At 40.0% G+C, this 27,529-nt stretch overlaps 2 protein-coding genes across 5 annotated transcripts; one reads left to right on the top strand and one right to left on the bottom strand.

Annotated features, from left to right (window-relative positions):
• Nucleotides 1–1,268: 1,268 nt before the first annotated feature.
• On the top strand, nucleotides 1,269–17,020 carry ogdhb (oxoglutarate dehydrogenase b). Its single transcript, XM_029444127.1, has 23 exons — nucleotides 1,269–1,432; nucleotides 2,138–2,550; nucleotides 5,757–5,939; nucleotides 6,447–6,540; nucleotides 9,524–9,639; nucleotides 10,108–10,262; nucleotides 10,407–10,553; nucleotides 10,658–10,748; nucleotides 11,087–11,266; nucleotides 11,357–11,485; nucleotides 11,836–12,015; nucleotides 12,185–12,337; nucleotides 12,800–12,902; nucleotides 12,993–13,121; nucleotides 13,210–13,360; nucleotides 13,572–13,699; nucleotides 13,843–14,021; nucleotides 14,132–14,203; nucleotides 14,427–14,552; nucleotides 14,639–14,711; nucleotides 14,813–14,976; nucleotides 15,621–15,775; nucleotides 15,858–17,020. The coding sequence occupies exons 2-23, from the start codon at nucleotides 2,317–2,319 to the stop codon at nucleotides 15,976–15,978; spliced, it is 3,063 nt and encodes a 1,020-aa protein (XP_029299987.1). The 5' UTR covers nucleotides 1,269–1,432; nucleotides 2,138–2,316; the 3' UTR covers nucleotides 15,979–17,020.
• A 185-nt stretch (nucleotides 17,021–17,205) lies between these two features.
• pargl (poly (ADP-ribose) glycohydrolase, like) lies at nucleotides 17,206–25,320 on the bottom strand. Of its 4 annotated transcripts, XM_029444131.1 has the most exons (17): nucleotides 23,330–23,712; nucleotides 22,656–22,861; nucleotides 22,332–22,607; nucleotides 21,736–21,858; nucleotides 21,459–21,548; nucleotides 21,077–21,148; nucleotides 20,895–20,981; nucleotides 20,658–20,818; nucleotides 20,481–20,554; nucleotides 20,331–20,397; nucleotides 19,796–19,871; nucleotides 19,556–19,703; nucleotides 18,839–18,917; nucleotides 18,659–18,767; nucleotides 18,128–18,224; nucleotides 17,913–18,041; nucleotides 17,206–17,833 (listed from the first exon to the last, which is right to left on the bottom strand). In XM_029444131.1, exons 1-17 carry the CDS (start codon nucleotides 23,370–23,372, stop codon nucleotides 17,730–17,732), a joined length of 1,941 nt encoding a protein of 646 aa, XP_029299991.1. In that variant the 5' UTR covers nucleotides 23,373–23,712; the 3' UTR covers nucleotides 17,206–17,729. The 4 variants fall into 4 exon arrangements, with proteins under 4 accessions (XP_029299991.1, XP_029299990.1, XP_029299989.1 ...); XM_029444130.1 differs by lacking the exon at nucleotides 23,330–23,712 and adding an exon at nucleotides 25,179–25,320 and having other exon boundaries at nucleotides 22,332–22,861; XM_029444129.1 differs by having other exon boundaries at nucleotides 22,332–22,861; nucleotides 23,582–23,720.
• Nucleotides 25,321–27,529: the final 2,209 nt, after the last annotated feature.

The raw sequence follows: 27,529 nt of genomic DNA, 5'->3' as shown, positions 1-27,529 counted from the left end.
AAAAATAAAATGCACTCAATAGGAAATGAAAGCCGAATACAGAGTTATTGAGATATATTGTATAATATACTATTTTAAACAGTTTATTATTTTACTATTGTGAAGTAAATAAACTCCTGATTGTATTGTGTCACATTTAATGATTATCACATGCACTCGTCCACCTCAATCTAAATGTATTATTGCACAACATGTATTTCTGCACAAATGTATAATGAGCACTATATTAGTTATGAATGAAGCACTGTAGGTTCTCTTCAAAGAGTTTCAGGTCCACCTCCATCTCGCCACCTACAAGACGGCCCACCAAGGGGCATAACCGCGCCAACATGGACCAATGAGGGACGACGACACCCTTCTGTAGAGAATATAGCAAAATGATTATGATGTTTTTGTAACACTTTCACTTGTACCAACAGACAGCTAACTGGCTCTTTATTGATTCGGACTGTGGACTTGGTGTGTGAAAGTGTCCTCGGCTGAGGGTATTTTTTGACATTGCTGTCATCATCACTTTAAATAAATAAGTATCTTGATCAACTAGAAGTTTACTGGATTCAATTGAAAGACTATCTCAGCGCCCTTTGGGCCTCAAAACCCAACACTATCCACCTCTTTGTTTTGTTTTGTTAAACATTTTTGATCTGCATTTTGTGTATTATAGGGACTTTATACATTTACAAATATTATTATTATTATTATAAGTAGTATTAGAAATATAATAAATAAGTACTAAACCATATTCAATATTTATATTAAATATAAATACAATATAAAATATTAATTCATTTTTTTTTTACAACTAATTTTTTTTTTTCAATCATTGTCACATTATTTTACACCTGTTATAGTTGTTGAGAAATACTTTATCAAACACTTCAAAATGTACTCTGCTCACAGCTAATTATAATGCCTTATAATATGTCAAGTAATTGTGTATATACTTCCTAGAAAGACAAAAAGATCAATATAAAATGTTTTACGATAAAATAAAGTGTTACCTTTTAAAGTTGTCTGTTTTAATTCACAGTTTCACTGAGTTTTTCGTACTTGTGGTGTTTTGTGACGTAACAGTACTGTTTCTTTATTTCAAGTCAGTTAATAATGATACATAATTATACATACGTTTTAAGTAAGTATTTAAAATTAAACACATACATAGGTAAATAAATGGATAAAGAATAGCAAAATAAAAAACGAAAATTAAATGAAAAACAGCGCTGGTTTTGTGCAGACGTCACCGCGTGACGCAGATCAGCACCAGAGTGATTAGACAGTGCTCGGACACGCGACTGACTCAGCTCTCCCGCTGCAGTGACTTTTTTTTGTTCACACACGCCGTGTCTGACTCGCGCTCAGGATTCAGGACACATTGCTCCACGTTCACTACATCGGGTGGCTGTAGAGAAAGCCACGCGAGCGTCCGGAAAAGGTAAAGAACTTGAAAAGTTAAACGTTATCCAAAGTTAACTGAGAGAAGAGAAACGTTACTCTAACGGACAGACGGTTGTGAGTCCTGCACGTGACGCTACAGTTAGTAAAAAATAAAAGTTTGTATGCGCTGTTTGCGTTTGCATGTGATTGAACGTGTTTTACTGAAGTTGTGGGGACCAGCACGTTGTGGGTACAAAGTGCAAGTCCTCACAACGTAACGTTGATTTATAAAACATTCAATTTGTGGTTGTGTGTATGGAGGGCGGTGGTGGGACGGGTTTGGGGTGTAGGCCTACTGTACCCAGATTTAATGGTTATGAGTAGGACGCTCCCCAGTGGTGGTCTAGCTATTTTTAGGATGTTCAGTACCTACTGTACTGTACTGAGGTTTATCATCTAGATCTACAACTAAGATAACGTTACAGCACAGAGTTAGCTGATGGTGATTTTCTATATTTTATATGTGTCAACAAACCTCACGAAAAGACCAAAACCAACAATGAATTGATCATATGAAGTATTTTTAATTATTCATGTCTTCAGTAAGAACCAATGGTCTTAGGGCTTCTAAATGCCAAAGACAGTCAGAAAGTATTGATGGATAGACTACCACATTGTCTGCGTTGATCTTATCATGAGATTTGTTGACAATAACACAAATATGATCTTATACTTATTCAATATTTACATTTACATTCAACAGGATCCAATAGACGATCGGCAAAAGAGGCAAAAGAGAAGGAGCACGTGCTGTGGAAAAGCCAGCTCCAAACAGCAGGAACGAGAGGGGCTGCCTGGAGGATCTCCTTTGTCAGGGACAGTGCTGCTGTATTCTTCTTCCAGGAAGGGAGGGGGGAGAAGAGCTGTGGCTGATCTGCAGCCATGCATCGCTTAAGGACTACAGTTGCAAGGCTTCGGCCTTTAACGGCTGCACAGACAGCCCGAAGCCTATCACAGCCAAGACTGTTGGCGATCAAAGGGGGCTTAAGGACGTTTAAGCCTGCAAGGCGTCTGAACACATCTGTGGCTGCTGAGCCCTTTCTTAATGGCACCAGCTCTAACTATGTGGAGGAGATGTACTTTGCATGGCTGGAGAATCCCAGGAATGTGCACAAGGTACTGTACATCGTGTCTTGTATTTGATTTCACCTCAGAGGGGTACTCATACACAAAACCGTTTAAAGTTCAGCATTCAAAAGTGCCCCTTCACCTTCTTCCCGAAAAGATTAGAAATTTGGTCTCAATTGTTACATATACCTGTCCAAAATATAGTAGGGTAAAGGTACAAATAGACACTAGTGGTCCTCTGTGTGTTTTGTGTATTTGCTTATGCATGTTTGAATAGTGGGGAACCACAGTAGCAACCAGTAGAGCAAACAGATATTGACAGATAGCACATCAGAGGGAGTAACAAACACTGTGAATTGGCTCTCATCAAAAAAACTAACACAAAAACAGTTGCATCATTATTTCACATTGAATGATGTTGAACAAAGGAAACAAGTAGTTTAACAGGTTTTGTAACGTGTCATCCAATCATGATTGTACAAATATCATAAAGTAGTATTTAACCCAATGCCAAGTGCAAGAAACTTTATTAGCATAGCTTAGTGGCCAAACTTTCTGCAGCCTGTCAAGCACATGTTCGGTGATTAAATGGTTGAAGATGAAATTAATTTCAGATCAGTTCAACCAAAAACACATTTTTCAGTTATCTTTAGTGGTATCTATGCAAATAGTTGAGCATATTACTTAACAGTACTTACACAAGTTCTGCTGCTACTGTTACCATTACATCTGCTAGAAATACTACTGCTGCTAGTACTCTTATTTCTACCACTGCAACATAGACTGTTACAAAGTGCTTCACAGCAAATCAAAAATAAAACAGTAAGGATAAATTAAACTAAAAATTAGATCATCAAAACAGTACAATCAGTGAAGAGTAAGCTTTGAGATAAAAATTAGTTTTAAGGAGCGATTTGGAGGATACTGAGTTCATTAGTCGCGGGTTCTGGACATCAAAGACCAGACGATTATCCTTACCTATACAGTAGTTTGTACTATTTGTTATATAGATGGGTTTTCAAGTGACGTCTTTGTGAGATGCATGCATCTGGGGGGGTGGAAATAACAGAATAACTGTGAGCTTATTGGGAGATCAACACAAGGAGTTGTTGTACCGTAAACTGCTCAAAGAAGCAAAAGTAGTGAGTTGAAAATGTTCAATATACCGAGAGGGAAACCTCCCTGAGTGAAGCTCTGAAGTGATTTTAATAAGGTGGTGGATCATTTTGCTGGTTAGAAAGAACCATCTGTTTTAAGGTAAGACAGCTCCCACTGTGTGTGTTTATGGCTGTTTCATGAATATTACAAAAGCTCATCAGGCTCTGTGTTTAGTGTTTTGCGGACCAGCTATGTTGTTTTGCTTATAATATTTCAGAAAAGAACATGTATGCAGAGTCTCTTTTGCAGCTGATAATACTTATTACTTCCTGTATTCACACAATTTCTTATTAGTGCAATTGGTATCATTTGTAATGCTCATGTTACTTGTGTGAGGGGGGCTTCTGTGCTTTTAACCCATGGTGCTGGTTGATGGTTTGGGACAAAGAGGTTTTTTCTGTAACTGTAAGAGCTAAGAGTCTTTGTTTGCACCATATTGCTACAAACTGCCACTAGCAAATACAATTGTAGGTCTAAACAGTAACTGCACTGATTTCCATCAAGCTGCTTTATTTCTAAAACCTTAAAATATCAATTAATAAACTGTTGTGACATTGTGGCAATACGTTTTCTTGTCACTGCTCATGATGGCTTTAACCCAGAGATACCGTTGCTCCTATAATAACAAGACTTAGGTTTGTTCTACGCACAATGACTATTTCTATTGTAAGTGCTGTAAAGGGAACGCATCAGGTTTCTACCCACGACCTGGAGATGACTTGAATTACTGGCTCCAAGTTGCCGAGCTTATCTAGAACTTTAAACATTGCTTTTGGTGGACCAAGTAAAACAGCCTCAGATTTACAATCATCACAATGATAAACATCATTAAGTGGATTTAAAACCATTGAACACAGGCTTCAACATTATAGAGCCGTCATAAAAATGTTCAACAAACTGTGAAAGATGGACGTTTGGTCCAAGGTTGTGAATCCAATGTCAGTTTAAAGACTGTTTATCTTTAGTTGCTGTTTGATCAAGTCAGTATGTTGTTTTTGTAATAACAGACACCATGCAGTCATTGTCTGTTAGTGATGAACTGTGTATTGTGCGTCTATTAGTTAACAGCATTAAGTTTTACAGTGACGTAGTAAAAACGTTACGTCACACTTTACCCGTAAGCTGATATCCCACTTCAGAGGCGGATGTAAAGACTACACTGATCCTAAAAGCCTCTCAAATGAATAAGCCAATTACTCTCCTCTCTGCTTAGAAACTTGGATGCAAGGTCAAGCATGGTGCATAACTTTTTTGATAGATTGCCATGGGATTTGGTTTACAAATGTATGACCTCTGTGGTGGTAATTTCAGTATTGTAAAGCACAAATTCAAGTCAAAACTGGTGTATTTATAAACATCTGCATATAGATCTGCAAGCTCAGTCAAGCAACTGAGCGGAACAAGGGATCCCAGAACAGAGGATATGTTTCAGGGATGTCATAAGAACCAATACTTTGGTACTACCTTATTCAAACGTAATAAAGAAGTGTATGTTGTATCTTTTTTGTTTTTTTATACCGTGGTATGAGTTGGTATAGAGAATTATAGAATTTCCCACTACTAAATTTCAAACGCACACACTGACATTTGCAAGGTCAAGAAAAGATAGTACATTAATCATTATATCCAAGCTAGCACAGAACAGCATCTTCACAATACAGCTGAGTAATTGAGGACATCTTATCATCCTTCTCTCCAGACATTCAGTAAGACACTATCAGTTTGTAATTTGTTAATGATTAACGCACAGGATTTCTTTACTCATTATGTTCCTTCTCACGGTGACAGATTGTGTGCGTCCTGAAGTCTTTATAAGTATGCGGTTAGTACTTATTAGCAAATGTTAGCATGTTAAGAGTCAAAATGTGAGTATCTTAGCATGGAAATAGTAGCTATTAGCTCAAACTACTGCTGTGTCTTCTTCCAGTCTCACAGAGCTAGCATGGCTGTAGACTTGTACATGTTGCTGTGTCCGTGCATGCCTTTTAGCAGAAGCTGGGAGGACACAATGAAGAAGTATATAACAAATTATAATATTTGTTTAAATGTGTTGAGTGATTTATCCCCTTAATTATCTCTCCTGTTTCTCCCTGCAGTCCTGGGATATATTTTTCCGTAATGCTAACGCTGGGGCTCCGCCTGGTGAGGCCTACCAGAGCCCTCCACCCCTTAGTGGGTCTTCTCAGGGACTGGTCAAGGCACTGGTGGGTGCTCAGCCCAATGTGGAGAAACTGGTGGAGGATCATCTAGCAGTACAATCACTCATACGAGCATACCAGGTAAACTACAAACACCTGAGCTAAGTATTCCACACATAAAAGGCTTTTTACCGGGGTGGGTTTTATATTTCTATTCTTTCTGACAGTGACATTGATTATGCTTCAGGATGTAAATATAGTTTATACACATTTTTTTGTTCCTCTTCATACTTTGGTTTACAGTCTTATTTTTAAAGGCTGATATTTGGGAGTTTTTCAAAAATTGAATAAAGATGTCTCGGCCAATAGTATTTTTTTTTAAAGTCTTCAATCATTTGCATTTAATTTCAATTTTCTATTGTGGGGAACCCCAAACAATTAGGAAAGGAAGCCAAACTTTGCTTCAAACTCTTCAAACTCTGTGTCTAGGAATTCTGTTAACATGTGTAGACATGTGTTAGGAAATCTTCTAGGAAGTAGTCAGCAGTTTACAAAGCACAGACAGACAATCTGCAGAAATGGGTTGACAAACCCTGACCTGTTAAACCATCCACAAACATGAATTGAGCTGTGTGGCCTTGTGTGTAGGTACGAGGGCATCACATAGCGAAGTTGGACCCCCTGGACATCAGCTGTGTAGACTTTGACGATGCCCCTTGTACCGTTGGTTTCCAGAACGTTGGTGAGAAATATAAACCTGCTTACACTAATGTTTTCCTCTCTGTCCCTGTCCTTCCCCCTTCCTGTCATATTGTTTGTTGGATCCCTTTTGTTGTTAAACACTTGGTGTCTTTGGTTTGTCCCACCTTTTCTTTGCCCTTTCATTTTACACACTCCTCGGGTGATCATGACTGCTGACCTGAACCTCAACTCTCACAATAAACTGGGTGAAGAGAGCAAGAAGTAGATAAGGTGGAGCTATGTACTTGAGCGCAAATGCCCATGAATTTGAAAAATGCTTGCATCTCATTTTAAAAAGGACTCATAACTCTATATCTGCTACCATTGATGTAGCCAAAAGCCAATCTCTAACTTCACAAAACTTGGTTGCCGGAGGCATTATGTTTTCAGGTTGTTCATTCGCCTCGAGTGCAATATCTCTGGAACGCCTCAAAGTAATTTCTTCAGATTTGGCACGAATGTCCACTTGGACTCAAGGACGAACTGAAGACAATTTGGTGGTCAAAGTCAAAGGTCGAGGTCACTAAACTTGTTTTTGACCATAACTCAAGAATTCATATGCATTTTATAATGCATGACGTCATGACGTTATGACGGCATAATGCTAATTATAACACATTTACACAAATATCTAATAGGATTAAATGATGAAGTGATGACATTTTGGACAGACGTGGATACAAACTGCAACTTGACCTAAGACATAACTGTTATGCTCGAGGAGGATCTACACCTGGCACAATCTACAAGTATTTTTTTTGATGGGTATTACTTAAATGTAAATAATTAACAGTTTATTACACATTAATAAAGCCATTAGGCACAAAATAAAAGTATTAAAGTAGAGTATGCCTTATTACAAAGTGGTGTCTTGCCTTTTATATATTTTGTAATCATTCTATTTATGTCTCAAATGTATTCGATCAAATTATTGATTAATATCTTTATTTCACAATAAGTCTTGTAATGTCTTGGACATGTGTATCCTGTTGTTCCTATCAGCACATACTGTACAGCAGCTTATAGTTTCTGAGGAAACAAGATAAGACGCTAACATTACTGTGTTAACTATAGACTTGTTAGTTATGTCGGAGTAGTGGAAAGAGTTGGAACAAAATTGGAAAATGTGTGTGTGTGTTTTACGTGCGCTGTGGCATGTTATGCATGCCTGCACCAAACTGTTATTGTGCCTCGTGAAAAGGTTGGGCCTCTGAGTTCAAATACAGGTGATTGTTATGAGCTGTTATAGGATGTTTCCACAGTTCATAGTGGTATTGTTCAGTTACACTGGGTTCTGCTTTGTCCTGGTGGCGCGGAGGTTAACAGAGGTCGAACAATAGGTCGGTGTCGGAGTCCAAATCGGCCTAAAAGAATATATGAGAAGCTCTGTGCGATACTTAACCTACAGTATGTGTGTTTGTGTATCTCCATGCCTCTAGAGTTCTCTCATTATAAATACGTCTGTGTAATCTGATTGGAGGTACGAGGAGAACTTCAAACCTTGTTCTTCTCTGTTAGTGGAAACTAACCCTTGGCCTACATCCGGGCTGCTTTCGGTCTGTGGTGTTCTTGATGAAGTCCGACTTAAAACCAGTTTCCTGTTTCATTAGCTTAGAAACTAGTGTTGGTGTTGTCCCTGGTCTCCTTTATGTTGGTTTTCTTCTCTTCTTGTGGAAAATGAGAAAAGTATATTGAGTACTGCTTGGAAAGGAGGTGTGTGTGTTTGTTGGCTGCTACTAACCTTTGCTCAGCAGCCAGTCGGGTCAAACAGAATCTATCCAAGTTTATCTGTGCCTAATTCATTCAAATGAAACTAGGATTAGATTGAAAACAGACACTACTTGATTACTGATTTTAATTATTAGGCTTTAACTTTGCACCATCAAAGAAAACCAGTTTTTTCAAGGGCGGTTCACAGAGGAAAGTCCAAAGATCTCTTATGCAACGCAGAGCGCTGACTCTGGCATATTGGATTGAAACCCCCTGTCCTCAGCACAGCACCCTGCACTAATTTGCTGACAGAGATGTACAAACACAGACATAGATACAACCCTGCCCCCGGCCTGTCCTGTTTCATATTGTCTTATCTCTGTTTGGTGCAACCTGGACGTCACATGCATTAGATAAACACAAGCGCACACTATAGTGTCTCCCATTGGTCCTCCTTAGAAAGGATCTGCTTGTCGTTTAAAACCAGACAAGCAGGTTTTAAAGAACTACTCCGGACTTGCCGGTTCTTGTTTGGCAGGTTAGTCCAGAGCCTGAATGTCCTGAAAGATCAGCCATTTTAAATTCAGTTCTGATTCTGTAGTTACCACAAGAGAGATTTGGCCTCATCAGGGATTAAAGGATAAAGCTACTTGACTCGATTTTAATACGCAAAGCTAATTTTACTCTTAATGAGGAGTTCTAAAACTCTCTTAATAAACTAATAATGAATCCCTCATGTGGTCCCATGTAGCTCAATAACACTAAAGGCACTTTGAGGAGTTCAAATCTCACAGCATTCAAACATCTAATCAAACAACACATCAAAAGATGAGTTTTGGTCGGACAAAACAATGAATTTGAAGACATCACTGTGAGATTATGATGAGCCTTACATTTTATTAGACTAATATTAATCAAGAATAAGATAAAATAATGAAAATGAGCAATAAAAGGATGGTTGATTGAAGCTCAAAAGGAGTTTAATATAATGTTTCTCTTCCTGTCAGGAGTCTGGCTGCAGCATTTTGGACTAAATGTAATCTGGCAGATTAGACGGCTGCTCAGGGAGTTAAAATAGTCAAATAAAGCAGCGGGGATCACAAATTCCAGGAAATCTTGAATTCAGTTTCCTGTTTTTTTTCTTTCTCTTCTATTTCGTGGTTGTATGTTAGTTATGTACGTGTTCCCCCATTTTCCAACCACGACCTTGACCTTGTTTGCATGCCTGTGCTGGTGTGGTCGGCTTTCTCCTCATGTTAATGTCTTTACAACAGGTTTTTACGGGCTGGCTGAATCCGACTTGGACAAGATGTTCCGGCTTCCCACCACCACCTACATCGGCGGCAGCGAGAGCTCTTTGCCTCTCAGAGAGATTATACGACGTCTGGAAGTAAAGTACTTTAAAATGGGTCAAAATGGGAACATTTCATGCAGAGAGATGCAGTCTGAAGTACTGCACACAACAGGATTAATAATAATGTTCAGCACAAAAACAAAAATGTAAATTAAAAAAAGGCAATAAATTAAAATGTTTGATTGCATTACTTTACCATGATAAATATAAATAAAGAAACCAAAAGGAAAACTTTCAGCTGACAAAGTGGGATCACCCAAATAAAAAGCCATAATAAAAAGATGCCTTTAATTTAGAGTTTGGCGCTCTGAAATCAAGATGCAGGGTGTTCCACAGTTCAGAGTATAAATACAAAAAGAAGTATCCTCAGATTTCTTGTGAGAACATCTAATGATAGCAAATAAAAATCAGATTCTAAAATAATGTTTAGACAGAACACAAGCTTTAGCAGGACATACGATACTGAAGAGTAGGCTCATTAAAACCTTCCCCTCTCTCTTCTAGATGGCCTACTGTCAACATATTGGAGTAGAGTTTATGTTCATTAACAACATGGAGCAGTGTCAGTGGATCAGACAGAAGTTTGAGACACCAGGCATCATGCAGTCCAGTCTGGAGGAGAAGAAGACTCTTTTGGCCAGAATGATCCGATCCACAAGGTCTGTCTTTTACTTCACATTCCTCTGTAATGAACTGTAAAAGCATTGCAAAACAGCTGGAGGGCGAGGTGTTTTTCTGAGTCTGGGGAGTGGGATAGATGTTCTGAGCCACATGTGTGAAGCAGCAGCACCACCTGTCCACAGGTTTGAGGAGTTTCTCCAGAGGAAATGGTCTTCAGAGAAACGTTTCGGTCTGGAAGGTTGTGAATCGCTCATCCCGGCCCTCAAAACCATCATCGACAAGTCCAGTCAGAGCGGAGTGGAGAGTGTGATCATGGGGATGTCTCACAGGTAAACAATGACGTGCAGACTGTGCAGTTTTTTATTTAACTCACTACTTGTTTTAATAAACCTTTCTGTATGATCACATGATTCCATTCCTAATGTGTCTCCAGAGGGAGGCTGAACGTGCTGGCTAATGTGATCCGGAAGGAGCTGGACCAAATCTTCTGCCAGTTCGACTCTAAACTAGAAGCTGCTGACGAGGTTTGAACTGACCAGTACACTTTGATTTGATAGTGATTGAAAGTGAGATGAGAAGCATCGATGCCAGTCTGTTCGCTAAATATGAAGTTACAGCCAGCAGGCAATTAGCTTAGCTTAGCATAAAGACTGAAAACAAGGGGAAACAGCGAGCTGTCTTCCCTGTCTGGTTTAAACGTCCACCAACACCTCCAAAACTCACGAGTCTTCTTCTAAATTGCTTGTTTCGGCCGACCAACACGCCAAAACCCAAAGATATTCCATTTAAAATGAGTAAAGGGAGTGAAACAGTGTATCGTCACTTGGATAGATTGAACTCTTTCCTGATGTTCTGCTCTCAGGGTTCTGGTGATGTGAAATATCACTTGGGGATGTATCACAAGAGGATGAACCGGGTCAGCGACCGGGAAATCACAATGTCACTCATGGCGAACCCGTCCCACCTGGAAGCAGTGGACCCGGTGGTGCAGGGAAAGACCAAAGCGGAGCAGTTCTACTGTGGAGACACTGAAGGCAAGAGGGTACGCTGAGTTTTATTTAAACGTGGAAGGAAAAAAAGCACATTTGCTCGTGTTCCTAACATGTTTGTAACCTGAGGGATGATTCCACAGGTGATGTCTATTCTGCTTCACGGTGATGCTGCATTTGCAGGCCAGGGTATCGTTTACGAGACGTTCCACCTGTCTGACCTGCCGTCCTACACAACACACGGCACCATACACGTGGTGGTCAACAACCAGGTGTGCACTTTAAGGCTCTGATGGAGAGCTAGCATGTATGTCCATATGTCCTTCAGTATTTACTGTGATTTTTAAAGTTTTGGAAGCCCAAACAGTTTACTTAAATTGAATATGTTGAAAATAAAAGCAGTTTAGCTACATGACATGTTGTTTCCTTGTTTTAAAGGCATGCTAAATCATACTTTTATTATTTTTTAGGGGATTTTATTGAATACAGATTGAATATCTAACCTGAAAAGACGAAGAAGAAGAAGAAGAAGAAGAGTAGATTTTGCTGGCTTGAGTTTAAGCTGATGAGTACAGTACGACAACGTCTGTTAATATAGTAATTATCACTCTTATCCGCACAGATCGGTTTCACCACAGATCCCAGAATGGCACGTTCATCTCCTTACCCTACAGATGTCGCACGGGTCGTCAACGCTCCCATCTTCCACGTCAATGCAGACGACCCAGAAGCTGTGGTGTACGTGTGCAAAGTAGCAGCCGAGTGGAGGACCACTTTCCACAAAGATGTAGTCGTCGACCTGGTAAGTTTAAAGAAGGTGCCCCCACTGGCTACGGTTTAACTCTGCTTTATTTAGGTCCATACTGCTAATGTTTTACATAATAATTAAGAAAAATGGTCACTTGATTGTGTCAACAAGAGAAATGTGTCATAAGAAAAGCATGCCTAAACTCTTGTTTTCTCACATTCAGGTGTGTTACAGACGTAACGGCCATAATGAGATGGACGAGCCGATGTTTACCCAGCCGCTTATGTACAAGCGGATCAAGAAGCAGAAAGGGGTCCTGCAGAAGTTTGCTGAAAAAGTCATTGCTGAGGGAGTGGTCACGACACAAGCATATGAGGTAAAGCAGCCTGCACTGCTGTAGATACTGCTTATCAAACATGCTAAATATGTACAAGCCAAGAAAGATAAGCCCAAAACGTTTTATGTGTGTATGTGTGTCTCTGTGAGACATAATGAAGCATCTCCACTATGTGAATGAAAAGGTGCAGCAGGAACGGAATAATTGATGAATTTTGTGAAAAAGAAATGGAGAATATACATTTATGCAAATCTGATTGCAATCTGTGTGAGGAGCTGCACTTAAAAGGGAAGTGAATGAAGTACTGTTCGCTGAAGACAAGACATTTCGAATCCTGTCAACTCTACATGACGCAGGAAACAAACATTCTTCCTGTTCTGAAAGTTGCCACAAATCAAAGTTGTCAAACCTTGTCACTCCCTGGAGAAGGTGAAGATGTTGGGCGACCTACACGGGCTTTTGGCTAAATAATAAGCTACAATACACATTCATCTTTTTCAGGAGGAAGTAGCGATTTACGACAAAATCTGCGAGGAAGCTTACGCTCGCTCTAAAGATGAGAAGATCCTTCACATCAAACACTGGCTCGACTCACCATGGCCTGGTGAGGAGTCTTAATCTGTTACACGTTTAATGAATGGTATACATTCACAGTAGGTAGTCTGGACATTTCTTGTGATGTGTTTGTCTGTAGATTTTTTCACAGTGGATGGACAGTCTAAAAGTATGAACAGCCCGTCCACCGGCATCAGTGAAGAGGAGCTCAGCCATATTGGAAACATTGCTGCCTCTGTCCCCGTGGAAGACTTCACGATACACGGAGGTACTGTCTGCTCTTCTCCTGCTTTCACTACCCCTCCAACGTGCTGTCATTCAAATCTGTATTGTAATGCTGTGCGTCCATGTTTCAGGTTTGAGTCGTATCCTAAAAGGCCGTGCAAATATGGTGAATCAGCGAGTGTGTGATTGGGCTCTCGGGGAATATATGGCCTTTGGCTCTCTGCTCAAAGAGGGGATCCACATACGCCTCAGTGGACAGGATGTGGAGAGGGGCACATTCAGGTAATACATCCATACATGAACCAGGGGAATTCACTGGTTGATGTTTCTCTCTGTGTTTTGGAGAGAAATAAATGATGGAAATTGCACCCACATCCCTGTTTAATGAACTCCACCTGTTTTCTGTCAGTATGCGCCATATAAATAAAAATGAACTAAATGTCATTTTTTTCATGGCAATTCTCACTCTGTCTTTCTCTGACTCGCTTCACAGCCATCGACACCATGTTCTTCATGACCAGAACGTTGACAAGAGGATCTGCATCCCAATGAACTACATGTCCCCTGATCAGGCTTCTTACACGGTCTGCAACAGCTCTCTATCTGAGTATGGAGTACTAGGCAAGTAGCATACACACAAACCCTCGACCCTCTTCGACTGTGATTGATGGTTTACTTGTATCTATTTAAGAAGGTAAGTAGGAGAACCAAACTCGGGGAATGTACTTGCTCATCACTGAACCTGCTCTGTTTTATGTGTGCAGGTTTTGAATTAGGCTTTGCCATGGCCAGTCCCAATGCGCTGGTGCTGTGGGAGGCCCAGTTTGGAGACTTTAATAACACAGCTCAGTGTATCATCGACCAGTTCATCAGCTCAGGTCAGGCCAAGTGGGTCAGACAGAACGGCATAGTGTTGCTGCTTCCTCACGGCATGGAGGGAATGGTAGGAACTGAGGAACTTGCTCTGCTGCATTCTGAGTTTTCTTTGTCTGATGATGCTGCAATGTGACCTTGTGATGACACAGGAGCTGTGTTGTTCTCTCTTTCTCACAGGGTCCAGAGCACTCGTCTGCCCGCCCTGAAAGGTTTCTACAGATGTGCAATGATGACCCGGATGTTTTCCCTGTGAGTTTGTGTCAGAAACATTGGTACCAAATGATCCCCGGCCCGGTGGTTGGGGTAACAGCTGCTCTAGAGCATTATAGAAACTGTATTTCCAAAATGAACAGCATGATTATCCCCCAAAAAGAATAATAATAATAATAATAAAAGGTGACTGTTGTCTGTTAATGGGTTCAGTATATTCTCACTCGCCTCTAAATTTCATCCTTACTTTTGTTTTTGTCAGAAACTGTCAGAGAACTTCGCAGTGCGTCAGCTGTACGACTGTAACTGGATCGTTGTCAACTGCTCTACTCCTGCAAACTACTTCCACGTCCTGCGCAGACAGATCCTGCAGCCCTTCAGGAAACCTGTAAGTGACACAGCATGAAACGCGACTCAAAGCACAAAATAATGTGGTGAAAGTTCACTGAGCATGTTCATTTGCTCTCTCTTCAGCTGATAGTGTTTACTCCCAAGTCGCTGTTGCGCCATCCTGAGGCCAAGTCCAGCTTTGACGACATGCTGCCAGGTGAGGAATGAAGATGAAAAGATGTAAACCTCTTTTCTTCTTAAAACAAGTTAGTTTCTTGTTGTGTTATTTAAAGTTTGGGTGTGTTTGTTATCCTTCAGCCACCGACTTCAAACGTATAATCCCAGACGATGGGCCGGCAGCTGCAAGCCCGGAAAAGGTGAAGAGAGTCATTTTCTGCACCGGCAAGATCTATTACGAACTGGCACGTGAACGCAAGAACAGAGGCATGGACGACACTTTGGCTGTTATCCGCATTGAACAGGTAACGTCAGAGTTGTGGACAAGTAGAGAGTAAAAAGTAACTGTAGTGGGAGTACGGAGTTCAGTTTTGCGACAACAACTGTGTTATGGAAGGGGTGTTGGTGCCTGGTTCCTATGAAGGCACCTACATGTTACACATCTTAAGTATGACCCACATGTCTCTGTGACCAGGACTTTGCTCAAAAGCTAATGGTGACATTTACATGATATTTCCTGTAGATGATTTATTCTGTTCTTGGAGTCTTAACTTTCACTTTCCAAGGAAATCATTAACTCCGTCGAAAATAAACGTCCATGAATCATCTGGGAAATCATAGAAAGACGCTTCTCATTGTCCAAAACGTGCCTGAGAATCATCAGGTGTTTAAGTTTTGTTCAGTATCAAATTAATCCAATAACAGTTGTCTGTACATCCATGGGTACTCTGCAAACAGGAACTGCTAATGGTTATTTCAGCATACTTTTTGATGCTACCAATTTGGCTCACTGTAAACAAATACCAGTTTAGAAACAGAGATGAAGTTGCAGCAGAGAGCGAACACTTACTAACATTTGTCCCCCAAAGCTCTCGAATTATGGGAACTGCAAGTATGATTACGGCGGATATAAAAGCGCTCCTAACGTCAGATTTGTTTCTCTCTTCAGCTCTCACCCTTCCCGTTCGATCTGGTGAAAGCAGAGACTGATCGTTATCCAAATGCTGACCTGGTTTGGTGTCAGGAAGAGCACAAGAACCAGGGCTACCACGACTACGTCAAGCCCCGCATCCGTACCACCACCAACCATGCCCGCCCCGTCTGGTGAGTTACCAGGAAAATGATTTCAGAAGGTATCTCTGCTGTGAATGTGTGTATGCTCATTTGTGTGTGTGTATGTTTGCAGGTATGCTGGTCGTGACCCGGCAGCGGCTCCAGCTACTGGGAACAAGCCAACTCACCTCATGGAGCTGCAGCGTTTAGTGGACACAGCGTTTGACCTCGAAACATTCTCAGGAAAAAAGTAACAACGGGTTTACACCTGCTTTTACTCTCTCCACGCTTCCGATCTAACCTGCCTGTCAAGCTTCACGTCTTCAGTGCAGGAGGCTTTAACTTTTGCCTACAACACTTTGCACGGATGTGTTTTTTCCTCAATATATTTACATATCAGACCTCTTATCAGGCGTAATGTTCAAGCACAACACTGTTACCATGAAGATCTCCTGTTCACAGTGATGGACACTATTATAAAAAAAAGTAATGCAACTTAACCTGCATTGAATGTATGAATTTAGACAAATAGTTTTATCTTAATTTTTGATTTGCTTCTATTTTATCAATTACAAAATAATGCTCTGCATATCCAGAATCCACCAATATCCTGTTTGCAATCACCCGCTGAACAAAGATTTGAATAATTTATTATTACATTGTGTAAAATGGAAAAGGTAGGAAATGTAGAAACTATAACGAACATATTTAAAGCATATTTGTGTTCTTACCCAGAGTTAGATGAGTTTGATACAACACGCAGTGACTTTTGTAACCAGGCTACCTGTTTCCCCGTGTTCTGTCTTTATGCTAAGCTAAGCTAACCAGCTGCTGGCTGTGACCTTTTGAAAAGATTAGTGTCTGCCTTTTTGTGAAAATATTTTTCAGTTGAAGAGTAAAGTCACAGATCAAAGGGACCTAACGGTTTTTCTGTTTTTTTTATCTGAGTTCAGCAGTGACTTTAAAATGACAGGGTTGTTATCTGCCTGCACAGAGCGGAGGCTTCACATGCATCTACATCTGCTGTAACATAAACACCTCTTTTTTGTTTCTGTTGATTTTGTACCTCATTTTCTTTTTTCATATATTCTGCTTCAGTTCTTCCCTATTTATTTTTCTCCTCCATGGTTCGCTCGTCGTCCCATCTCATCACTGTAAACGTTTGTTTGTGCCAAATGTAACAGATTACTTGAAATTAAATTTCATCAGCTCCTCAGATTTGTAGGATGTATTTATTTTCATATAGTGTTGTCTGTTTTATTGTTTTCAATAAATAAAGATTATAGTTCCTGGTGAGCAGTGCTGTCGGGAGTTCATTTTGTTCTCTATTTGAGGTACTAAAACATCGTGTATATTCTTACACCTTCCCCACCACCTGCTTCACATTTTAGTAATCAGTCTTACAGTAAACACCTGTGACACTTATACAGTATATCTTCATATCAAGTCGGACGCAGATCATTTCAACAGAAAGCAGCAAATATTTGAATAATCTTCTTAAGGACATCTTTATTTTCTCATAAATCAACCTGTTTATCATTTTAATTTGGGCATCATTTTAATTGATGCCCCTCCAGTGTTTTGTAAAGAATAATGTTATTGGATTGACTCGTTGGTGAGCTGATTGGATCTTCATTAACTCACCATCTAAATCTGATTATAAATGTTATTCATTGTGTTTTCCAAACACTTTAGCAAGAAAAAGGTGAATTACCTGCAGCAGCAGGTCTAACGCTAACTTCTCTCAGAATTAGGAGCAACTAGCAGTGCTAAACCAGATCTACAACCTTTAACTAAAACATATTAATTTCTTCTTCTTCATATCTCTCTTGGCCCAACATCTCCTGACTATGGCTACGCTGTCAACTATCAAATTAAGGTAAATGTGCAAAGAATAGCAGCAATCGTTACAAGAGAACAAGAATTAAACAGCTACTTAATTTCTGTTATCAAAACCTTCCCATTAGATGTGAGTGCAAAAGCAGGCGTGGACATGAATCGGTCCTCACAGCTGACTCCTGGAGGGTCTGATGGCGTTCCTGAGGAACTCAAACAGATCCCCATAAGAACGGCTGGCACAGTAGTCTTCCAGATGTCTGTACAGTTTCTCTGTGAAGGAGAACAAAATTAGAAACTTTTTCAACCAACAAGCAACATTTGAACCGTTTCATGTCCCGTAATCTCTCACCAACGGTAGTTCCTTCTGTGACCAGCAGGTGGTACATCTGCTCCAGGTCTTGCTTCAGCTTTTCATCCTGAAAGGTGAAGAAGACCAATCCTCTCTTTGCATTCGCTGCTGCCATCAGCTGGATCACAGCTGAACGTAAAGGAAAAGATAAATGTAAGTGTGCCATTTGTTCGTCAGTGATACATCAATGGTTTGATGGATGGTCATCAAAGTACCTTTGAGTTCTGGGTCTCCATGGAAAGCTCCACAGCCCCACTTGCCCGTAGCGATGTCGGGCCCATTGTGCCCATTATCCTTAAATCCACAGTATGCCTTCAAGGACAAAAAGAAAAATCATGTAAATATGATAACCATAGATGAAACATAAAAAAGGACTAAAAAGAGGATAAGGCTGTTTTTTTCGGACTGTCAATAAATCCCATGAAAAGACCAAAACCAACAATGAATGTATCTCCTAACAAGTATCGTGCGTGTTACTTAAAAGCATGAAATGCAAAGAGAACTTTACTATCGATACAGTATGTTTGGTTGTGCGGAATAATACAATTATATGTGAGAAATGTATTTTAAAAACCATAAACTCTTTAGATTTATAGCCAAAAGAACATACTTTTCCAAACAAAGAGGAAATAATAATGGCCGTCAAAAAGCCAAAATATCAATAACACTGTAGAAATAATTGCAGATCAAAGTGATTATTAGGTCATGTTATTAAAATAAACAAGACACATAAAGGTAAACCTCACCTTGTTGAGTTCACGTGTAACTTTCGTCATATTGTACTGCTCACTTCTGTGTTTGAAGTTCAGAGCATCGATGGCTACGATCTGCCTCTTCAGCCGATGCCACTTGTCTCTACAAAGATCGAATATGTGAGAAAACCAAATACATTCAAATATGAGAGCCATAAAGAACAGTGCTCATACCTGTCGAGCTTGTCGTCATGATGGCCTGTCCACTCAAAACTGTCACTGAAACCAGAGTAACAGCTGAACTTCTGAATACCTGAGGAGCGGAGACATGACCATGAGAACCGAAACTAACAATGTGTTCGTCCCACCATCAATACTTTCTGACTTCCTGTCTGTGGAGCCCATTGGTTCCTAATAAAGATTTTTTCTTCTTTTTATAATAAAAAAAAGTGTGTAGATTATTTTCCTGATAAAGCAATTGGTTTGTAAATCCAAAACATTTTGGAAATACCAAGCAATTCAAAAAGTGCATTAGTTGGGGAACATTTTGAGGGAGATTAATCCACATTTGGGTTACTAGTATTTGGGGCAGCAGGACGGTGTAAGTGGGATTGAGCCAAAATAAACTACAGTGGGTGTGTATGTGATCACGGTGATGAGGGAGCGTGTCGCCCCAGTGCAACACTGTGGCTCATTCATGTGATATGAGTACTCAGGGAAAGAACATATTCATACACAGATACCTGTTGATCATTTTTAGTCTCTAAAATGTTTGAAAATAGTGAAAAATATATTGTAAATGTCATGTTTTGTCCAACCGACAGCCCAAAAACCAAAGTTATTCAGTTTACAATCATATAAAACAGAGTAAAGCGGCAAATCTTCACAGTGTACTAAATGATCAACAACAACTAATCCATTAATCGACCAATCATTTCATGACTACTGTACCTGTAATGATCAGACACTCGTTGTCGTCAAGTTTCTCAGTGAAGAGGCGGGACACGATCAGCTCTGGATGTATGAGGAACAGGATCTCCTCCTGCACCAGACCAGAGTCCAGAACACCTCCACCTATCGAGCTGCAGGCAAAATCCACCTCCACGCAAAACACACACAAGAAAAAACTTTGAAAAATGAATTCTGGACAGAAAGAGTTGGGGGTTGCAGCTGCTTTGAGTCAGTTCTTACCTGTAGCATGCCTGTACCTTCATCCTCAATGGTGCCTTGTGATGTGACGTGCAGTTTAGGCATCTTCTTGGTACAGCTATCACAATAAAACGAAAATAAAATGTATTATTATTATTGTTGGTCAGTCGGTGTACCACTTCTATTCAGACTGAAATATCGCAACAACTATCGGATGGATTGTAATAACTTTGGTGACTTTCCATTGAGCGCCACCTTCAGGTCAAACATTTGTCTAATACTTTGGTTTAAGACCAAATACCTGCAAAACGAATGACAGCTGACAAATCAGCCTCAGCTATTAGCTATAAAGATGGTGAACATGCGAAACATTAGACAGTAAAACACCAGACCCATTACATTTTTGTTTAATTACACATAAGGAGGGTCTTTTGATTATGTGAGGCGGCCATGTTTGTTTGGTTTTTAGGCACTTAGTAAGAGCCAAGTTGAATAAATATAAAAAGTATTGAATTATGATAACTCCAATTATATGATCATCTTTTAATTTAAGAAAAAATATTACTATTATTATTACCTTCTCCACTTGGGAGTGTCTTTGAGGCAGCGCCTCTCAAACGTCACCAGTCCTTGTGGTTCAGAGTCTGAAAAACAACAGTCACAGATCTTCACTGAAATATGTTGCAAACAGCATGAAGAGAAAGTTTAGCATCAACTCACTCTCATCCTGTAACCACACGAAAGTAATTCATGATGGCCCTCAGCTTCTCTCTCTTGCGGTCTGACCAGCCTCTAAACAGACTACATGCAGAATGAGAATCAAGAGTCAAGAGGCAGTAAGCAGAATGGAGTATTTAGCGGTTGCAATCAGATGTGTGACAGTGTGGAGCGGATGTTTCCTGACCTGGTGAAGTTAATGGAGGGGTAGCTGTGGTACTCTGCCTTGGGACTGGAGGCGTTGCGGTGAGGGAAAGTGCAGAAAAATGCGTTCGCGAGCAGGCAGGCTATCTGAGCTTGTGACAGAGTGATGGTTGCAGCGTGTCCCCTCTGAAGCAGCGGGATGGCCTGAAAACACAAGACACACACTTAGTCAACCGTCATCCGCCGTGTGAGTGGGAACTGGAGCCAGTGAGTTGAGTACCTTCTTCACAAGATCAGGCAGCCTCAAGGCCAACGTAGCAATCTTTGGAAACAGCTCGGGGAAGTAATTGTCTGCTTTCGGGACAACCTGGAAAGGAAATTTGATTATTTCCTTTAATTAAAGTTTAGACATCCTGACACAGAACGGATGATTCAATGACGCAAAAACACGTGGACACTGACCTTAACCAAGGTGAAGAGGGCATCAAAGGACCACTGATCTTTGTACTTCGGGTTGTATTTGATGATAGCCTCCTAGCGAGAGAGACGGAGTTTGATGTTTATTGCAGACAGATTAGAATCAGAATTAGGTTTATTGCCAAGTAGGTTTTCATATACGAGCAATGCGCCTTGGTGTTTCGGTGCATAACGCTCACTATTAACAGTGAGTGGAAAGAAATGCCAAGAATCATACATATAAAATGTATATTTACTGTGTTCACAGTATCAGGAATATGTGCCAAACTAATAACTAAGATTTGCAAAAATGTGCATTAAAGTAACGATTAAGACAATATTAGTGTAAGAATGTGCAAATGCTACTTGTCGATGTGTGCCAGCGTACCTCCAAATCATTGACGCTCAATGTCGATTTCTTGGCCAGAGAGCTCAGCCGCTTGGAGATCACGTCCCACCTCTTCTTCGGTGAGGAGTGCTGTGGACAGAAATACTCATTCAATAACATCACATTTACTTTTTTGTTTTGGATATAATCCATTATTATCTTGTGGGAAAATGTATCTGTAACTTCCTGAACACGAGGATGTCACATTTTTCTTGTGCATTCATTAGAAAACCAACATTGACCCAGATCAACATCGGGTGAATAGCCTCAAACACACCTTTACATATCCAGTCTTGTTCATGTAACTCGATTGTGAACACGGCATTTTCACAAAGTTGCTGTGCCACACATCTCTCCCCTCCTGAGGAATAAGCCCTACTCCACGGTTGAAAACATCCACCTGAGTATAACATTTATTATTTCACACAAGAAAAGGGAGAAAAAGCACAAAAACTGAAAACATATTTGTGTATCAGAACTTTGTTTCTTCTTCTTTCCTCTCACATTAGTCGCCTCATGACCCCTCGGGTTTGTCTGGTGACCCTTTGAAGGGGCCCGACCCCTAGGTTGAAAACCACGGGACTAAACTAGCTAACTCTGTATATAAAAGTGGTTAAAATAGCTCCAACTCGAGCAGCTACAACAGTAAAATCAGTACTTTTACTGCTGATACTTGAAGTACATGTTGTTTTAATAGAGTATCTGTACATTGTCGTATTCATAGTTTAACTTAAGTGCAGGATCTTAGTACTTCTTCCACTGTATTGGAGTAGAAGTCTCACGTAGCAGAAAAAGGAGACACTCTAGTAAAGTACAAGTGCCTCAAAATTGCATTTGAGTAAATGTGAGGAGGGTGAAAGGACAAAATCTTACATCTACGAGGACATTGTGCGTTTTGCTGAAGTCTAGACGTCCCAGCTTGTTGTCACACTGTGAAAGTCGCTTCAGATCGTCCAGCTGAGAACATGATGAAGCGCCGTCCTCCCTCTGCGTCTTCACTGCTTCCTCCCTCTGCATCTTCACTGCTTCCTCCCTCTGCGTCTTCACTGCTTCCTCCCTCTGCGTCTTCACTGCTTCCTCCCTCTGCATCTTCACTGCTTCCTCCCTCTGCGTCTTCACTGCTTCATCCCTCTGCGTCTTCACTGCTTCCTCCCTCTGCGTCTTCACTGCTTCCTCCCTCTGCGTCTTCACTGCTTCACCCCTCTCCACCTGCCTACTACATGCATCCCAGGGGCTGGAGGGGGGAGAGGAAGAGGAGGCGGAGGCAGAGGCGGAGGAGGAGGAGGCGGAGGCGGAGTGGCAGCTGGCCTCACCTGAGCTTTCTTTGCCCGTGTGCAATATTTCAGGCTGAAGCAATTCTTTCATATCATGGGACTCGTTTCTGCTCGTGCCCTTGGCCATCTCTGGAGGTTAGAGACAAAACGTGAAAGTGAGTGAAAGGGAAGTGAGGAAGTCATTGTGAGCTTTTATTTTGACCCCATGACTGACAAATTTTTTTTTACTGATTTTACTCTGTTAGTATTTTGAATGCAGGAATTGAAACGCAGTAGTGGGAAGTAACTAAGCGCATTTACTCAAATACTGTACTTAAGTAAAATGTTGAGGTACTTTACTTGAATATTTCCATTTTATGCAACTTTATACGTCTACTTCACTACATTTCAGGGAAATATTTTACTTTTTACTCCCCCACATTTAGAGGTTTTAGTTACTAATTAATTTTCAGATTAGTTTTCTACAAACAAAACATGTGATCAGTATAAAACATGATGCTGTGTTGTAGATTTGACCACCAACAACCAGCTATAACGTCTAAGTACATGTTAATGCATCGACATTAATGGTCCAGTAATATAATAATTGACATTTACCTGATAGTCCGTTTGTACTTTTACGATGTTCACAATGTAGCATTACTACTTTCACTTAAATAAATAAATACTTTCTCCTCCACTGGTTGTTTGTCTGTCAATTTGTACTATTTAAAAGCAGAAAGACAAATAATGAACCACCTCAAATCTAGTGCGCACGCGATTGTGACCTTATAGCTTCGCCCTGAAATCCTCCGCGTGACTCATGAGAAACATGACATGAATAAAAACACAGCTGTACGAAATACTCACCTTCCGCCAAATGTGTTCAGATTTCACGTACTTAGTTTAAACTACAGCTTTCATCGACGAACACGCAGTTAAGATTAAACACACGAACCAAAGTTTACTTTCACTTTGAGGCGAAAACGAAAGTAAACTGAACGTGCGCAGTTTCTGCTGCAGTGAAACTGCGTTTTATACTTTCATTATACACGAAGTCTCTACGAAATGTTTGAATAAAACATATTGGAAACGGTGTAGTTAGCGCATTAATTCTGCTTTATTAATATTTAACAGTTACAATTAGTATGAAAGTAGTTTAAAGTAGTTTTAATAAATGTTGGATACGTTTAAGCACTTTCCATTCATTCAATATTCTCATTTCAAACCTTGAAAAACATCAAAACAACATCATCATAAAGCGAACATATGGATTCATTTACACCAGATTTAATAAAACAAACATCCAATATATTTGATATCAAGTCAATTAGTTTATGACACCGAAGTAGCCTCCTGTTTCTGAAGTACTGTATGTTAGTTTGAGTAGTTTAATGCTAGTTTATACTTCTACTGCAATACATCTCAGAGAGAAAATATGTTTTTTAATGGCTCCACCTTTACTATATTTGTGTGCATGAGTAGCAACAATCCAGTAGGTTATATAATAAATAAAATAACACTCTAAATGGGCCATTCAGCATGAGGAATACTTTCTTTTGATACTTTTGATACTGGCCACTGACACACACGCACTTTAACATGTGTAAATGGCCTCAGGTCTTTTTAACTATACCTTTATTAAGATTAATTTAGGAGGATCGAGACAGTGGATCTATTGTTAATGTTGTGTTCAGGGTCCATATGCATACTGAAGTTTGTTTAATACTACAGTATGTACCAGCAACACTGCATTGAGTGGAGATGTTTTAACACAAGGTGGCAGCAGTACGCCATCTGTTATCAGTTTGCAACTGTGTTTTCTCAAAACCACACAAAAAGTATTGTGTTATTCTTCTCATTTTAATAGGATAATTAGACAAGATAATAATATTATTATTATTATTATTATTATATATATTATTATAATAATAATAATAATAACATTGATATGCATTTAGATTACTGATAAATGCATTTATTAAAGAAAATAAACTGGTTATGTATACTGATTAATCTTTTACATACAAAACATATGATCAGCTTATAAAATGCAATATATTGAAACAGATTAACAGTGTGTAATATAGTTCTCATTTCCTCCATGTTACCAGCTACAACATTTAAATAAATAATAATCAAGTAATGTATTATTACATAACAATTCTAGACTGACAGAGGTGAGTCTGCTTGCGTAATGAGTACTTTTACTTAAATACTTTAAGTTCTTTTGGATGATAATACTTTTAAAAGAGATGTACTTGTAATGGAGTATTATTGTGTTGAAGCAATGCTACTTTTACCTGAGTAAAGGATCCAAATACCGTTTTTTAAAGAGGTAACAATCATGTTTTTAATGTAAAAACTTAATCTGAAAAGTAACAATAACTTTTAAATAAATATTGTTCAGTAAAAAGTACTATATGTGTGTGTGTGTGTGTGTGTGTAAATGTACTCAGTTACTTCCCATCAATGCTTGCTGCAGCCTATCCAGGGATTTACAGTACCAGCAGGGTAGCACAGCTCTGCTCCAGCTGCTCCAGATGTTTGGATCAATGCACCTACATGAAGTTTCAGCCGAGGAGACTCCAACATTTCATTCACACGGCTGTATAATTTCTGTGGAGATCAGAATAGAAGTGAAAGCTGAGTCTCTGTGGCACCAGATGGTCGTAGGAGTAACATGCAAAAAGATGAAAATCAGAGGTCAGAAGGACGATTTGGAGTTCATGCTAATTGCGTATAACTAGTAAAAATACTCCACTGCACCATCAGAGGCACAAATGGAGGGTCACACAGATGGCCAAGCTGGATAAAGAGAGAAAGACATCAGGAGAAAAGGAATCATCTGATTCAGCAGCGGTGGAAGGAAGTATTCATTTACTCAAGTAATAGCAACACCACACTGTGACACTAAAATAGTAAGTCATGCTTTCAAAATACTAAATAATAGAATCTACATGAGTAATATTATTACCTAAAGTATTAAAAGTAGAAAAATCTTATTTTATTTTACTGATGCACTGATGTGTAAGCAGCTGTTTCATGAGCTGATTTTACTTTACAGTATTAGTATGCATACTGTTGGTTAGTTAAATGTATTATATGTAATAAATTAAACTTATATGTTGTATTTCAAATGAGAATCTGTAAAGTAACTATAGCTGACGTACAATGTTTTCCTCTGAACTGTAGAGGAGTAGAAGCTTGAAAAGGAAATACTAATACATTTGTACTTTAGTACTTGAGTTGAGCCAGGCGATTATTTGTGTACTCTCCACAGAAAAGTAACGGGCAACTTACTTTGATAATCAATTCATCGTTTCAATCATTTCATAGACATTAAATTCACACAAATGGGGTTTTGTACCAAACAAGCTATTTGAAGACTTGGGATTTAAGAAATTGTAACAATTTTCTGACATTTTATAGATTTAAAGTGTATTTAATAATAAAAAAAACAATCATAAATTGCAGCTCTATACTTGAGTGAATGACTGCAGGGTGGAAAGTAGGATTAGCGTGGTTTAGAGACATGTAGAGTAGCTGAGGGCCGAACGCTGTCATGTGCTCTTGTGATGATAGTCATGCTGTTATCCCAGCTGTGTGTAATACGTGTGCCTGTGTTTTCCCACATAGAATGTCATGTGGAAACAGTGACTTGAGCAATGAAAGGGTGGAGGACCTCACTCACTCACTCACTCACTCACTCATCCTGCGTCTGTGTGTGTTATTCAGGGTCAGCCATTTCCCTGGAATGTTCTGCCTCCTGCCAAAGAGAAGTCACTACAATGGTATGCACACATAACACTTCAGAAACACAAGGATGACTTAAAAAGGCCTGAAAGTGAGGAGACATGCCCCGTGTAAATGTATCTCTCCTGGTGGCAGCATGTATGCCTTCCTGTCTTGAATATTATGAATATTCAAAAAATAACACCCAGAGTTATGAAATGGGTGTGTGTGCAATATGGTGAACCATCTGCCTGAACTCTATAACACTCCCGTGAGCATAATCAAGTTTTAGAAAAGAAGAAAATGGCACTTCTCCTGTCCCCTTATTTATCCTCACCTCCATCAGCGAGATGAACCACATTCTTAAATCTAAGAGTGCAGGCAGCTTTGTTTTTACTCCCTCTTTGTCTCCTCAACCATCCCCATCTCCCCCCTTTTTTATTTCCTCCTGGAGGTCAGGTTGTTGCAGCACTGTCTCAGTGAGTCAAAGAAGGGTCAACGCCTCAGTGGTATCTCAGGTTTTGTGTGTAGCTATGTGGTGGAGGAGTCAGTCACTCTATCCTGCTGTGACATTGTGAAATGACTGCAGTAGTAGATTGGAAATTGTGTGCAAAGTGTGTATGTGTGAGTGTGTGTGTATATGTGTGATTGTACTATGCGGCAGGTCGTGGGGGAGGAAGCAGCAGCAGCAGCAGCAGCAATGTGGAGTGTAGAGGTGGTGGTGGTGGGGAGCGATATGGATAGTGTGGAGGAAAAAAATGAAGAAATGGGAAATCTCGGCACCTGTTTCCAGGGCAACAGAGGTCTGAAAAACACAGGCAGGTTGGACTTTTTTTTATTCTCCACGCTGCACTGCCCTCTGGCAAGATACTGCAGACACCCATCTTAATGACTCCAATAACACTCGCTGCCTGCTGGCCCTGCTGCTGCTGCTGCTGCTGCTAGTGGTGGTGGTGAAACACCGCCTGGCTTGCAAGTGACACCACCCACCTATGTGCATGTGTGTGTGTGTGTGTGTGTGGAGTGTGTATTGTGACACATATATGCAGGTGCATGAGTGGTAATCACAGATCATGTTGCATG

Source organism: Cottoperca gobio, chromosome 12, assembly GCF_900634415.1.
Source record: "Cottoperca gobio chromosome 12, fCotGob3.1, whole genome shotgun sequence".
Classification (NCBI taxonomy): domain Eukaryota; kingdom Metazoa; phylum Chordata; class Actinopteri; order Perciformes; family Bovichtidae; genus Cottoperca; species Cottoperca gobio.
Note: the sequence above shows the minus strand (reverse complement) of the source record. Positions and strands in the feature narration are given on the sequence as shown.

Bases quoted from the DNA above. Each gene is read 5' to 3' on its own strand.
- ogdhb (XM_029444127.1), top strand. From the start codon at position 2,317: ATGCATCGCTTAAGGACTACAGTTGCAAGGCTTCGGCCTTTAACGGCT. The intron at 12,338-12,799 runs GTAAAGCAGCCT...CATCTTTTTCAG, and splicing joins TCACGACACAAGCATATGAG to GAGGAAGTAGCGATTTACGA. The intron at 15,776-15,857 runs GTGAGTTACCAG...GTATGTTTGCAG, and splicing joins AACCATGCCCGCCCCGTCTG to GTATGCTGGTCGTGACCCGG.
- pargl (XM_029444128.1), bottom strand. From the start codon at position 23,372: ATGCTACATTGTGAACATCGTAAAAGTACAAACGGACTATCAG. The intron at 18,918-19,555 runs GTACAGTAGTCA...TCCGCTCCTCAG, and splicing joins CGAGTGTCTGATCATTACAG to GTATTCAGAAGTTCAGCTGT. The intron at 18,225-18,658 runs GTGAGGTTTACC...TTGTCCTTGAAG, and splicing joins TTACACGTGAACTCAACAAG to GCATACTGTGGATTTAAGGA.